The sequence below is a fragment of the Chelonoidis abingdonii genome, chromosome 12, assembly GCF_003597395.2.
Source record: "Chelonoidis abingdonii isolate Lonesome George chromosome 12, CheloAbing_2.0, whole genome shotgun sequence".
NCBI classification, from domain to species: domain Eukaryota; kingdom Metazoa; phylum Chordata; order Testudines; family Testudinidae; genus Chelonoidis; species Chelonoidis abingdonii.
The window spans coordinates 2,120,307-2,133,685 of record NC_133780.1 but is presented as its reverse complement, the minus strand read 5'-3'; the positions used below and the strand labels follow the sequence as shown (position 1 = coordinate 2,133,685).

The 13,379-nt window shown below is 62.0% G+C and overlaps 1 protein-coding gene across 1 annotated transcript; it reads left to right on the top strand.

The window, feature by feature from the left end:
• Nucleotides 1-6: 6 nt before the first annotated feature.
• Nucleotides 7-13,379, top strand: VWA7 (von Willebrand factor A domain containing 7). Its single transcript, XM_075071522.1, has 15 exons — nt 7-83; nt 953-1,049; nt 1,472-1,594; nt 2,357-2,555; nt 2,958-3,127; nt 4,267-4,379; nt 5,116-5,232; nt 5,596-5,775; nt 6,054-6,231; nt 6,318-6,470; nt 7,144-7,236; nt 7,709-7,995; nt 8,965-9,101; nt 9,672-9,840; nt 12,211-13,379. The coding sequence occupies exons 4-15, from the start codon at nt 2,551-2,553 to the stop codon at nt 12,583-12,585; spliced, it is 1,977 nt and encodes a 658-aa protein (XP_074927623.1). The 5' UTR covers nt 7-83; nt 953-1,049; nt 1,472-1,594; nt 2,357-2,550; the 3' UTR covers nt 12,586-13,379.

Below are 13,379 nucleotides of genomic sequence, written 5' to 3'. Positions count from 1 at the left end.
GGCGCGAGGTGCTGCAGGCCCTGGGCGCCGAGCTGTACCCTCTCGCCCGCCAGCGCCTCGGCCAGCTGCTCCACTCCCTGCAGGTCCGCCCAGGGTGCCGGGGTCCCTCCGCCTCTTGTCCAGCCCCGTCTGTCCGCCTGGCGCTGCTCAGCTCCAGCCCTCTGGTTACCCAGCATCTGTCCATCTGTCCGTCCATCTCTTCCCCCGTTCGTCCATCTGTCCGTCTCTTCCCCCATCCATTCATCCACCTTTGCCCCATCCATCTGTCTGTCCATCCGTCTCTTCCCCCGACCATCCATCCATTCATCCACCTCTCTCCCCATCCATCCCTCTGTCCATCCATCTCCATCTCTTCCCCCGTCCGCCTGTCCATCTCTTCCCCATCCATCCGTCTGTCCATCCATCTCTGCCCCCCTCTGTCCATCCATCCATCCATCTGTCCATCTCTTCCCCTGTCCATCTCTTCCCCATCCATCCGTCTGTCCATCCATCCCTGCCCCCGTCTGTCCATCCATCCATCCCTCTGTCCATCTCTTCCTTCGTTCATCCATTCATTCATCCACCATCTACCTCTGCCCCCATCCATCCCTCTGTCCATCCGTCTGTCCATCTGCCCATGCTACCCCTTCATCTCTGCCTCCCTCTGTCCATCTGTCTGTCCATCTCTCCATCTGTGTCCATCCACCCATCTCCTCCCATCTCTCTCCTGGCTGCTGCCCCCTTTCCCTTCGGCCCAGCGTGGGGCAGGGGCAGGGGTAGCCCGCAGTGTGGGGGTGGGGTGGGTGCTCTCAAGCTCGACAGCCCATGGGGTGACCCAGAAGGCCAGGAGGGGGTGGCTGGGGGCCCAGTCTCCAGAGGCCCATTGGGCCGATTGCTCATGGACCGTCCATTTATTTCTCTTTCTCCCGTCTCCCCCCTGACCGCCCCCCTAATCTCTCTCCCCGCCCGGCAGGATTTCTACAGCCACAGTAACTGGGTCGAACTGGGTCACCGCAGTATCCACCCAGACCTGCTCCAACCGGGCCGTGAGCTGGGCTCCATCGCCGGAGGTACCAGCCCCACCCTGGCTGTCTGCCCGGCCTGAGATCGGGGTCCCCCTTGTGCCAGGCGCTGCCGAGACCCCCCAACCGAGATTGGGGCCCCGTCGTGCCAGGTGCTGCCCAGCTCCCCCACGCACTGAGATCGGGGCCTTGTCACAATGGGCACTGCCCAGAACCCCCCCACCGACTAAGATTGGGGCCCCCATCGTGCCAGGTACTGCCGAGACCCCCTGACCGAGATTGGGGCCCCGTCACACTGGATGCTGCACTCCTAAGAAATTCCTGGTCCTCCTCCTTTCTCCTGGGGAAACTGAGGCATGGAGCAGCCACGTGCCCGGGGGAGGAGAGGTTCTGGGACGGCGCGGGGGAGAGAACCCAGGCGTCCGGTCAGACCTACCTTCGGACCCCCCCTTTCCCCGTCTCTCCCGCAGCCGATGTCTGGACCTGCTGCTCCTGCACCAGCTGGACGTGCGAGGGGAACCTCCTGGGCTCGCTCCAGGAGCGTGGGCTGCTGACCAGCGGGTATTTCGGCTCCGAGCCGGAGAAACCGCCCGGTACGGCTCAGCGGGACCGTGTTTGGGGGTGACCGTTCTCCCCTCGGTAGGGGAAACACCCCCCAGTCCCTCCCTCCTGCACAGCCCCTGATTTCCCACAGCCTGGGGGTCTGCGGCATTGACCAGCACCCCAACATTTTGCAGTGTGGAGGGAACAAAGGGGGGCTGTGACCCCCCCAGGGGGAGGGCTTATGTGGGGGTGATGTGGAAACACCAGTCTTGGGGTGCATGTCTGGTGTGTGCCAAAGCGTCAGGGAGGGGCCCCCAAGATTTTAAGGGGTGATACCAATGTCACGGGGGCTATGAAGCTTGCTGATTTGGGGTTCCTGGTTAGGTTGGGGGAGGCATAGGGCAGGACCCCAATAATTTACGGGGATGCCGTTTATTTCTTCTGCAAGCAACGAGCGCCCAATACCGAGGGCGAATGGGTTTGGGGGCCAAAGACGGTGACCCCGATAATGTGTGGGTTACCTTTCAGGGAGCTCAGGGTTGCTATGGATGGTTCGGGGGTGAAGGGGCAGCTGGCTATGGTTTGAGGAGGCAGAGGTGAACCCAATAATTGGGGGGTACCTTTGCGAGGGGAGCAGGGTTGGGGTTGATGATATTGGGATCATGGAGCATCAGAAGAGGGTGATCCCAAAAATCAGGCAGGACAATGTTGGGGGAGATTTTAATGGGGAGGGGTTTTGGGGGGTCCTGGGGAGCGATTTAGGGGAGAAGGGAGGCTAATTGAACCCTTTTTCCTCTGTACCCCACCCCCAGGGAAATGCAGCCATGGGGGGCAGTTCGACAGCAGCCGCCTGCAGGACCCCCAAGGGGGGATAAACAAGGACAGTTCATCCCCCCTCTTCTCCCCCCACCACTATCTGCACGGCCCGGCGGCCAGCTTGGCCCTCGAGGCCTCGGCCCGGTTCCTGCGCGACCTGCGGCGGGACCTGGCCCACGACAAGCAATTCATGAGGTGAGAGCCCCCCCCTGCGAGCCCTGCCCCCCACCCCGCTCGAGCTCCCTCCTGACACCCCCGGATCAGCCCTGTCCCCCCCCACCCGGCTCGTGGGGTGATGTCCACCTGCTCAGGCCTGGCCCCCCACACCTGTATCGGCCCCATCCCTGGATCCGGGGTGTCCCCCCAATCCCTGGATCTGGGGTGTCCCCTCACTTGGCCCTGGCTCCCATTCCCAGATCCTGGGGTTACGTCCCCCCACTCGGACCAGGCCCCCACAGCCAGATCCCCCCCCCAGCCCCCACACCTGGATCCCGGGTCACATCCCTCTGTTTGGCCCCATCCCTCGCGATGTTGCCCCCCACCCACGTTCCCTCCCGCCCGTGACCGGGCGTCTGTCTGTGCCCCCCGGCCCTGCAGGCTGCTGGACGTCAGCCCCGCCGTGGGGCTCAGCTTCGTGCTGGACACCACGGGCAGCATGAGCGAGGAGATCGGCGCCGCCCGGCTCCAGGCCCGCGACATCCTCACCCGCCGGCTGGGGGGGGCCGAGGAGCCCGACTTCTACCTGCTCGTCCCCTTCCACGACCCTGGTGCGTTCAGGGGTCCCTGGGCTCGGGGGAGGGGGTGATGGGTCCCCAGAGGTCAGTTGGGGGGCTGGGGCACTGGGGGGCTGTGGGGTGTTACAGGTTCCCCCTGGGGTCCCACTGAGCCCGCCTGATCCATCAGCCCGGGATCCCTTGGCAGTGCAGACCCGGTCCTGGTCTCACCCTTTCACCAGCACACGACCTGCCCAGCTGCGGCTGCGCCTGGACGCTGGGATCGGCTCCGCACGGGCGTGCGCGGCCCCCTCGAGAGGGCAAACCCCAAACGTTACCGTCTCGTCCTGCCCAGCGCAAGCTCGCGAAATCCGCCCCGTCCTTCCGTGGGAAGGGAACCCCCCAGCTCTCTGCCCGGGGCAGGATTCCCACCCCCGGGTTTTAAACCAAACGCACCAAGTTTATAAACTCCAGACGAGAGATTTTCCATGATTATGCGGCGTAGCAAACGGGTCAGAGCAACACGCAAACGAAGTTCAATGCGCTAAAGCCGCTGGTTGTAAGCAGCAAGTTCCCCTCCTAAACGCCGTCCCAGGCAGCTGGCGGAGGTTTTTGGGGCCAGCTGCCCAGGCCTGCAGCTTAAACCCCCAGTTGTTCCTGTCACAGGCCAGACACCCCCCAGCCTGGGCTCAGCCCGTCCCGCCTAAGTCCAGGCTCTTTGCTCTCAGCTGCATCGGCAGCGAGTTATAGGGGCCTGGCTCCACCAAACACATGGGCTGGGCTCCACCAGTGTCTGGGCTTCGGGGGGGGGCTGTGTTTTGGGGGGACGCCAGGCCCAGGGAGTCCTGGGGGTCAGCGGTGGGGCCAGCAGCAAGGGAATGACCGGCCCCACCCCACCACCCCCCGGCGTCACTGGGGGGCAGAAGCTGGAAAGAGGCGGGATGAGGGCTTGGGGGCAGGGGTGGAGTGTGGGTCCATCCCAGGCTGAGTCCAGGCTAGTGGGTGTTCCCCAAGTGTAGACACGTCTGTAATAGACACACGTCATGGGCTGTGGGGTTCAGATGGAGAATTGGGGGGCTGGGTGAGGCCACTCAGGGGATTCGGGGGTGGGGCCCAGCAGGATTTTGGGCGATTGCTCTTTGACTCCTGCCCTTCCCCGAGCCTGGCCCCCCTGCCTCAGTTTCCCCCTTCAGGCTTTGGGCCCGTGTACAAGACGAGCAACGCCGACGAGTTCCTGAGGATCCTGAATTCGATCAGCCCCCTGGCCGGGGGCGACGAGCCCGAGATGTGTTTGTCGGCGCTGCAGGTACCCGAGCCATGTCCTGCCCCTGACAGTCCCCCCATTTCGCAGTCCCCCCAATCCCTGCCCCGCAGCCTCAATCCTGCTTCCCCTGCAGCCTCCCCACTTCTCAGCCCCCAAATCCTGCTCCCCTGACCCCCCACTTCTCAGCCCCCAAATCCCTGCCCCACAGCCCCCAATCCTGCTTCCCCTGCAGCCTCCCCACTTCTCATCCCCCCAATCCTGCCCCCAACCGTCCACTTCTCAGCTCCCCAATCCCTGCCTGCAGCCTCAATCCTGCTTCCCCTGCCGCCTCCCCCTTCTCATCACTCCCAATCCTGCTCCCCCTGCCTGTCCCCATAATCTCCCCCACTTAGCCACCCGATCCCTGCGCCTCAGCCCCGCAATCCTGCTCCCCCTGCCCCCCACAGCCTTCCCACGTCTCATCCCCCCAATCCTGCTTCCCAACCCCCCACTTCTCAGCCCCCCAATCCCTGCCCCTCAGCCCCCAGTCCTGCTCACCCACAAGCCTCCCACTTCTTATCCCCCTCAAATTCCACCCCACAGCCCCAATCCTGCTCCCCTGATTCCCCCAACCCCACAGTTTTTACCTCCCATTCCCATCCCCCCTCCCGCATTCTACTCCCCCTCTCCCCACAAACCCCCATTTCTGATCTCCCGCTCCCCCCCAACTCTCTGGTCCTCCCAGCCCACAGCCTCCCCATCTGTCCCCCACCCCTGACAGCTCTCTGTGTCCCCCCAGCTAGCCCTGCTGCACTCGCCCCCCATGTCCGAGATCTTCGTCTTCACGGACGCCTCGGCGAAGGACGCCCACCTCCGGACCAGCGTGGAGGCCTTGATCCAGGAGCGCAGGTGCAAGGTGGGCATCCCCTGGCGGGTGGGAGACCCTACCAAAACAAACGAATTCCCAAGAGACCCTACACTAACAACCTGGCAGAGCAAAGCAAAACGACGTCAGGACTTCCGGGAGGCCCTGTGATAACAAACCGCCCGAACTGAGAGAAGTGAGAAATCAAAGGAAGGAGAGCACTTTTGGTAGGCCCTACAATAACACACCTCCCTAACAAGAGGAAACCAAAACAAAAAGAGCATTGGGTTAGGCCTGGATATAACACAAACTATCCCACTAAGGATTAAATAACAAACCCCAAGCACCCCGGCGCTTTGAGTAGGTCCTACAATAACAAAGCCATGGTCTCGCAGCTCCCTGTTTCCTCACCAGGTGACTTTCCTGATCACGGAGGACCCTTCCAGGACGCGGGTGAGGCGGGAGGTGCTGGCTGCTGACCGCTTTGACCTGTACGTGGGCCTGGCCCACAGCTCCGGGGGCCAGGTCATCTTCACCGACAACGACAACATCTGGCAGGTGGCGGGCGTCATTGGAGAGACCACTGCTTCCTCGGTATGGAGAGGGGACCCAGGCGTCCGGGACAGCAGCACAGAGTTGTCCCCCAGGGGGGAGTGGAGACAGGGATGGGGAATGGGACCCAGGCATCCGGGACGGCACTGCAGGGTTGTCCCCCGGGGGGGGCGGAGACAGGGATGGGGAATGGGACCCAGGCGTCCGGGACAGCAGCTCATGTCCCTTGCCTCTTGGAGGGGGATGGAGAGGAGGGAGCTCAGCACCCGGGACAGTGCTGACCCTGCTGTGTTTTGGGGGTGGGGGGCCTGTGTTTCCAGGTGACCCTGTTCCAGTACCAGAAGGGGGGCAGCTTGGGCCCCTGGGGGCTGGGCCGGAGGGGGCGGAAGAAACGGGCCACCTGGGAGAGCCACCACTTTTGGGTCGACAGCCGGGTGGACGGGGCCATCGTGACTATCCAGGGGGACGTCGGCTCCTTCCGGCTCCGCGACCCCACCGGTGAGTCCAGGGGGAGACGCCCCACCCGACTGGGGGGAGAGATCTGCGTATCCCAGCCTATGCCCATCTGCCCCTTCGCCCCGCAGGGACCTCCCAGACCTCGGACGCCACCAGCGGCCCCCTGGGCACCGGACAGCGATTCGGGACTTTCCACCGGCTCGAGCTTTCGCCCCGGCCGCCCATTGGCCTCTGGACCCTGGAGGTGCAGGCGCAGGGCAACTATTCGGTGCACGTGCGAGGTGAGGAAAGGGTTAAACCTGGGAGGGAGTGGGGTATGGGGCCTGCTCCCTCTAGGGGGCGCTGACTCCCACCCGGCCCCAGGGCAGGGACTGGCTGGCTCAGGGGGGTGGGAAATGGGGCAGGGGTCTGTCCCCTCTAGGGGGCACCAGCTCCCACCCGGCCCCAGGGCAGGGACTGGCTGGCTCAGGGGGGCAGGGAATGGGGCAGGGGCCTGCTCCCTCTAGGAGGCGCCGGCTCCCACCCAGCCCCAGGGCAGGGACTGGCTGGCTCAGGGGGGCAGGGACTGGGGCAGGGGCCTGTCCCCTCTAGGGGGCACCAGCTCCCACCCGGCCCCAGGGCAGGGACTGGCTGGCTCAGGGGGGCAGGGAATGGGGCAGGGATCTGTCTCCTCTAGGGGGTGCTGGCTCCCATCCGGCCCCAGGGCAGGGACTGGCTGGCTCAGGGGGGCGGGAAATGGGGCAGGGGCCTGTCCCCTCTCGGGGGCGCCGGCTCCCACCCAGCCAGAGGGCAGGGTCTGGTTGGCTCAGGGGGGTGGGGAATGGGGCAGGGGTCTGTCCCCTCTGGGGGGCACCGGCTCCCACCCGGCCCCAGGGCAGGACTGGATGGCTCAGGGGGGCAGGGAAGGGGGCCCGGGACCTCTCCCCTAATGGGGTCCCCCCGCTCTGTTACCAGGCAACAGCTCCCTGGATTTCCTGTATTACTTCGCTGTCCCCGCCAAGGGGCCCCACCCAGGACTTTTCAAGCTGGACAGTCGCCCCGTGAGAGGTGAGAGCGGGGGGCGGGGGGCTTAGCAGGGGGCTCTCCCTTCCCCATCAGGGCTGGCCCCATTGCCCCAGGGCGGCGCTAGGGGGCTGTGTATGGGGAGCCCCAGTGCGCTGGCCAGATTCCAGCCTGGGGTCACTCTGCTTTCACTCAGCTGTGAATCTCCTGTCACTTCCTCTCCCAAGTTGTTATTGGGCTGTTCCCCCAGCTGCCCCGCCCCAGAGCTGGCTGCATCTCCGTGCTGGGCGAGCCCGTCCCATGTGGTGTTGTGTGGCTGTTCCCCAGCTGCCCCGCCCCAGAGCGGGCTGCATCTCCGCGCCAGGCGAGCCCTCCCCATGTGGCGTTATGTGTGGCTGTTCTCCTAGCTGCCCCGCCCCAGAAGTGGCTGCATCTGAGCCCAAGGGCTTTGGGCTCTGCCGCGGTCGGGGATCATCTCGATGGGGGCTTGGACTCGGTTCTGGTTCTGACCCGACAGGGCTGCCACTGTCGCTGGTCCTGGCCGTGACGGGGCAGACCCGGCCGGGTGGGGGCTCGGTCCGGATGGAGGCAGTGGAGCTGGCGGATCCCGTCACGGGCCGGCGGCTGGGTGACGAGCTGCCGCTCCAGGAAGTGGCCAAGGGGACAGGACTTTATGCCGCAGCCCTTCCTCTGGCCCTGCCCCGGGCGGGCTTTGCGCTGATCCTGCGAGGGTCCGACAGCCAGGGCCGGCGTGTGGAAAGACCTGCCCCCCAGGTCACCTCGGCCGTGGGGTTCCTGCTGCAGGTCGGTGCTGCTGGGCCCAGGGTGGCGCTAGCTGACCTGGGTTGCAGGGAGGGGGTGGGGGGCTCTGGGGGGTGCTGTGGTGCAGGTAGTGGGGCACGGGGCTCAGTGGGGGGTGCAATGGTGCGGGGGGTCGGGGCTGAGTGGGAGGTGCTGTGGTGCAGGGAGGGGCCTGGGGGGTGCAGTGGGGGGCTCTGTGCTTCAGAGAAGGAGTCTGGGGGACTCTGAGGTTGGGCGCTGTACCGCAAGCAGGGGTTGAAGGCTCTGTGCTGCAAGGAGAAGGGTGGGGATCTCGGGGGGGGCATCATGCTGCAGGGAGGGGGGTGGGGAGACTATGGGGATCGCCATGTGGCAGGGAGGGGGCCCAGTGGGGGTTGGCGTGCAGCAGGGAGGGGGTGGGGGCTCCATGCTGCTGGGAGGGGGTAGGGAAGCTATGAGGATCGCCCTGTGGCAGGGAGGGGGCCCAGTGGGGGTTGGCGTGCAGCAGGGAGGGGGTGGGGGCTCCATGCTGTAGGGAGGCGGGTAGGGAGGCTATGGGGATCGCCCTGCGGCAAGGAGGGGGCCCAGTGGGGGTTGGCGTGTGGCAGGGAGGGGGTGGGGAGGCTATGGGAGTCGCCATGCGACAAGGAGGGGGCCCAGTGGGGGTTGGCGTGTGGCAGGGGGGGGGGGGGGAGGCTATGGGAGTCGCCCTGCGACAAGGAGGGGGCCCAGTGGGGGTTGGCGTGCAGCAGGGAGGGGGTGGGGGCTCCATGCTGTAGGGAGGCGGGTAGGGAGGCTATGGGGATCGCCCTGTGGCAGGGAGGGGGCCCAGTGGGGGTTGGCGTGCAGCAGGGAGGGGGTGGGGGCTCCATGCTGTAGGGAGGCGGGTAGGGAGGCTATGGGGATCGCCCTGCGGCAGGGAGGGGGCCCAGTGGGGGTTGGCGTGCGCTGCCCCTCCACCCCAGAGCCAGCTCTCCCTGGTTCTCCCCCCAGCTGAGCAGCACCGGGCCCCTGTTCCCGGGGCAGACGGGCGCCGTCGCCTGGTGGGTCTGGAACCCCAAGGAGCCCCAGGAGCTGGGCCTGGCAGTGAGCAGCGACCCCAGCTACCCCGTCAGCACCTCCAGCCCACGGTAACGTCTGTCTGTCTGTCTGTGCTCGGCTCCCCAGGCCGCCCGCCCGTCTGTCCGTCCATCCGTTAGCTCCCAGGGTCGGTGTGTCCTACCTATCCATCCTCTGGCTCCCTGGGTCGGTTGGTCTGTCCGTCTGACCATCCATCCCCTGGCTCCCAGGGTTGGTCAGTCTGTCCGTCGGTTGGTCCACTAGCTACCAGAGTTGCTCTGTCCATCCATCTGTCCGTCCGTCCATCCATCCATCCATCCCTTGGCTCCCAGGGTTGGTCTGTCCATCCATCCGTCCGTCCATCCATCCATCGGCTCCCAGGTTTGGTGTGTCCGTCAGTCTGTCCATTGGCTGCTAGGGTTGCTGTGTCCACCCATCCGTCCCTTGGCTCCCAGGCTGTCTGTGCGTCTGTCCATTGGCTCCCTGGATCAGTCCTTCCATCCATCCTTTGGCTCCCGGGGTCGGTCTCTCTGCCCGTCCCTCCTTGCTCCAGAGCATCCGTCTGTCCCTCTTCAGCTCTCAGCTTCCATCCATCTGTCCCTTGCCCACCCCCGCCGGTGCTGACCCCACCTCTCACGCAGGCTGCAGCTGGGCAGGAACCAGACAGCGACGGGCGTCATCTCGCTGCGGGTGCCCGGCAGCGCCCGCCCCGGTTCTGCCATCACCGTCACCCTCCGTGCCGACCCCCTTTCCCCAGCCGGGGACGCCAACTTCGCCTTCATCCAGCTCCTGGTGTTGCACCGGCCATCGGTGAGTCCGGGGGTGCGCGCGCAGCTGCGGCCAGCCGATGGCACCAGGGCGCTAGCTCTGCAATGGCTCTTGGCTGTTCAGCAAAAAAGCAGCGAAATGAAATGTCCTGCAGCAAAACTTCCTGAGCTGCTGAAACTAAAATGCAACGGCCCAAACTTTGTGAGTCTCTGAGAAAACTCTGTGACGGGCTGGATCACAGAAACCCCCTTGGGGCTGCCAACTGATGTGCCAAGACTGCTTCTGCCCCTGCTTTCCCTGCCAGCTTGGGACTCCAGCACCCCGTCTTGCTGAGCCAGACACGCCCGTCTGCTCCAACACAGACCCAGGGTCTGAATTACCTGCCCCAAAGCTGCAGGTTTACCTGAAAGCAGCTCACAGAAGTGTGCTTGTCTCTAACACTCAGATGCCCAACTCCCAATGGGGTCTAAGCCCAAATCAATCTGTTTTACCCTGGATAAAGCTTATGCAGGGGAAACTCATCACTATAACACTGATAGAGAGAGATGCACAGCTGCCCCCCCCAGGTATTAACACACGCTCTGGGTTATTTAATAAGTAAAAAGTGATTTGATTGAATACAGAAAGGAGGATTTAAGTGGTTCCAAGTAGTAACAGGCAGAACAAAGTGAATTACCAAGCAAAATAAAATAAAACGCCCCAATCTAAGCTTACTGCAGTTATAAACTGATAAAATCTCACCCTCGGATGTTTCAATAACCTTCTATCACAGACCGGGCACCTTCCTAGTCTGGACACAATCCTTTCCCTGTCCAGCCCTTGTTCCAGCTCAGGTGGTAGCTCGGGGATTCCTCATGATGGCTCCTTCTCTTCCACCCGTTTATAGATCTTTGGCACAAGGCGGGAATCCTTTGTCCCTCTGGGTCAGAGCCATAACAAGGAATTTTTGCAGCTGAGAGAAGAGCCGGCTCCAGGATCTTCAGTGGCGGGTCCCTGAGTCCCTGTCGGAGGGAAGGATCTGCCGCCGAAGAATGAATGAAGCAGCGGCAGCAATTCGGCAGCAGGTCCTTCCCTCCAACAGGGATTCTGGGACCTGCCGCAGATCATGGTGGAGCTGCTTCCCTCCGCTTTGCGCACCCGAGACAAGTGCCTCGCTCACCTGGCTCTTGTTATGGCGCTGCCCTGGGTTCCCACCTCTCCTTCTCAATGGAAAAGCACCCGTTTAAAGATGGATTCCAGTTCAGCTGACATGATCACGTGTCACTGCAGGACTTCATTGCCCACCTGTCAGCACACATGTCTGCAGGAAAACTTCCAGGTGAAACACACCCATCTGCAGCCAATTGTCCTGGCTCCTGGGAGCCATCAAGATTTCAAACCACCATTAACGGCCCACACTTTGCATAACTACAATAGGCCCTCAGAGTGATATTTCATGTTTCTAGTTTCAGATACAAGAGTGGTACATTTATACAAACAGGATGCCCACGCTCAGTAGATTATAAGCTTTGTAATGATACCTTCCAAGAGACCTTTTGCATAAAGCATGTTTTAGTTACATCATATTCCCACTCCTCAGCATACTTCATAAAATCATACAGAGTGCAACGTCACACACTCCCAGAGAAGTCAAATGCCAGAAAGCTTTGTGAATTATTGAAAAAAACAGGGAGCGAGAAGGCGGCCAGAGCGTTGTCAGTCAGCCGTAGAAAACCAGGACAATTAATTCCCTAGACTCTGTGAATCATTAGCATAAAACTGGAGAAATGAAATAACGATCCCCAAGATTTTGGGGTAAGATGAGAAATGTAAAGGCGTCCCCAAATTGTGACTCATGAATATAAAATTAGGGAAAGTCAATGCCATAAATGTTGCGATCTGCCCGTGTAAAACTAAGGAAATGAAATGTTAAAAAAAAAAAAACGTCCTGAGTTTTCACTATAAACTGAGGGAAGCGAAATGCCAAAGCATAATTGACCTAAAACTAGGGAAATGAAATAGTCAAAGATGACGTGAGTTGTCAGGGTAAAACCAGGTCTGTTAAAGGCCGTTAAACGTCATCGAGCGTTAACAGAAATGAAATAGCAAAGAAACGTGATGATTTGTTAATACAAAATGAGGGCAATTAACAACCCGGGAAATTAACAACCCAGCCACTTTGTGAAGCGTTTCTCTAAAACTGGGGAAGCGACATGCAAAGAAACCGAGTGAGCTCCCGATACGATGGGGGAAATTCAATACTAGGAAGCTTTATGAATCGTTACGAAAAAAACAAAGGAAATGAAACACCCCTAAACGTGGTGAGTTGTTAACGTGTAATTGCCCTGGTTATAGATTAAAAATCTCTGTGTGCCCCCCTAGCCGGTGGGTTCATGTCGCCTGTTCGCCTGCCCTGTCGTGTTTTCCCTGCAGGTGCCGGATCGCGCCTCTCCTCCCTGCAACGTCACCTCGGTGGCTGGCACCTGCGGCCCGCCAGGGTCCCCCTGCCGCGAGCGCCGCTGGACGGCCAGGCTGCGGATCTGGGACGGGGACGGCATCCGGTCGGTGCAGGCAGGGGGCACGGCTGTGCCCCACTGGGCTGATGGCCAGGCTGCAACGGCCACCTACTCCTCTGACTGCTGCACCCGGGAGGCGGAGCTTCTGGTGACCAACCGGCTAGGGGAGGAGTATCGGTGCCCGGTGGCGGCGCCTCCTGCTGGTGCCGCGGGGGACCTGGTCCTCACGCCCTGGTGGGGGATGGCAGCGTTGGCCATTCAGGTGGCCTTTCATGTCGGGCTGGGGCACTGATGCTACAGGGCGCCCCCTAGTGTGTGTGTGTGGAGCTAAGGTACAGCATCCAGGCCTGGCTATGGCACCCCCTGGTGGAGACAGGTGGTCCTGCACCCGGCTGGGCCGCTTTTCCTATAGGGTGCCCTCTAGTGGAGACAGGTGGCACTGCAGCCATCTGGGATGCCTTTCCTATAGGGTGCCCTCTAGTGGAGACAGGTGGTCCTGCACCCGGCTGGGCTGCTTTTCCTATAGGGTGCCCTCTAGTGGAGACAGGTGGCACTGCACCCGGCTGAGACCCTCTTCCTATAGGGTGCCCTCTAGTGGAGACAAGTGGTCCTGCAGCTGTCTGGGACGCCTTTCCTATAGGGTGCCCTCTAGTGAGGATGCGGTAGAGCATCCAGGTCAGTTCTCCTCTGCAGCTGCACTGGGGGCTGCTGGGAGAAAAGGGACCGGTGACCGTGTGGCTCTAACACTGTGCAGTGTGTGTGTGTGTGTGTGTGTGTGAGAGAGAGAGAGAGAGATTCGGGATTCATACTGTGACACCCCCAGGTCGGGAATCCGGGATGGGCTGTTTGAGATGCTTTTCTGAGCTGACACCAGAAATACGAATAATTTCCAGCAAAAAATAATATATTTTCCCCCAACTTTGTGGGATGAATGTTACACCCCTGACTCCATTTCCCAGCACCAATGCCCAGTGTGAGTCATGGCGAGAGCTCCTGGAGGTTGGGGCCTCTCAGTCACAGTGGTAGGATTTGAACTCAGAACCTCCTGGGTGCCCCTCTGCTGGATGTTCTCCTAGGCCGCAGAGC

Bases quoted from the DNA above. Each gene is read 5' to 3' on its own strand.
- VWA7 (XM_075071522.1), top strand. The intron at 7,996-8,964 runs GTCGGTGCTGCT...TTCTCCCCCCAG, and splicing joins CCGTGGGGTTCCTGCTGCAG to CTGAGCAGCACCGGGCCCCT. The intron at 9,841-12,210 runs GTGAGTCCGGGG...TTTTCCCTGCAG, and splicing joins TGGTGTTGCACCGGCCATCG to GTGCCGGATCGCGCCTCTCC.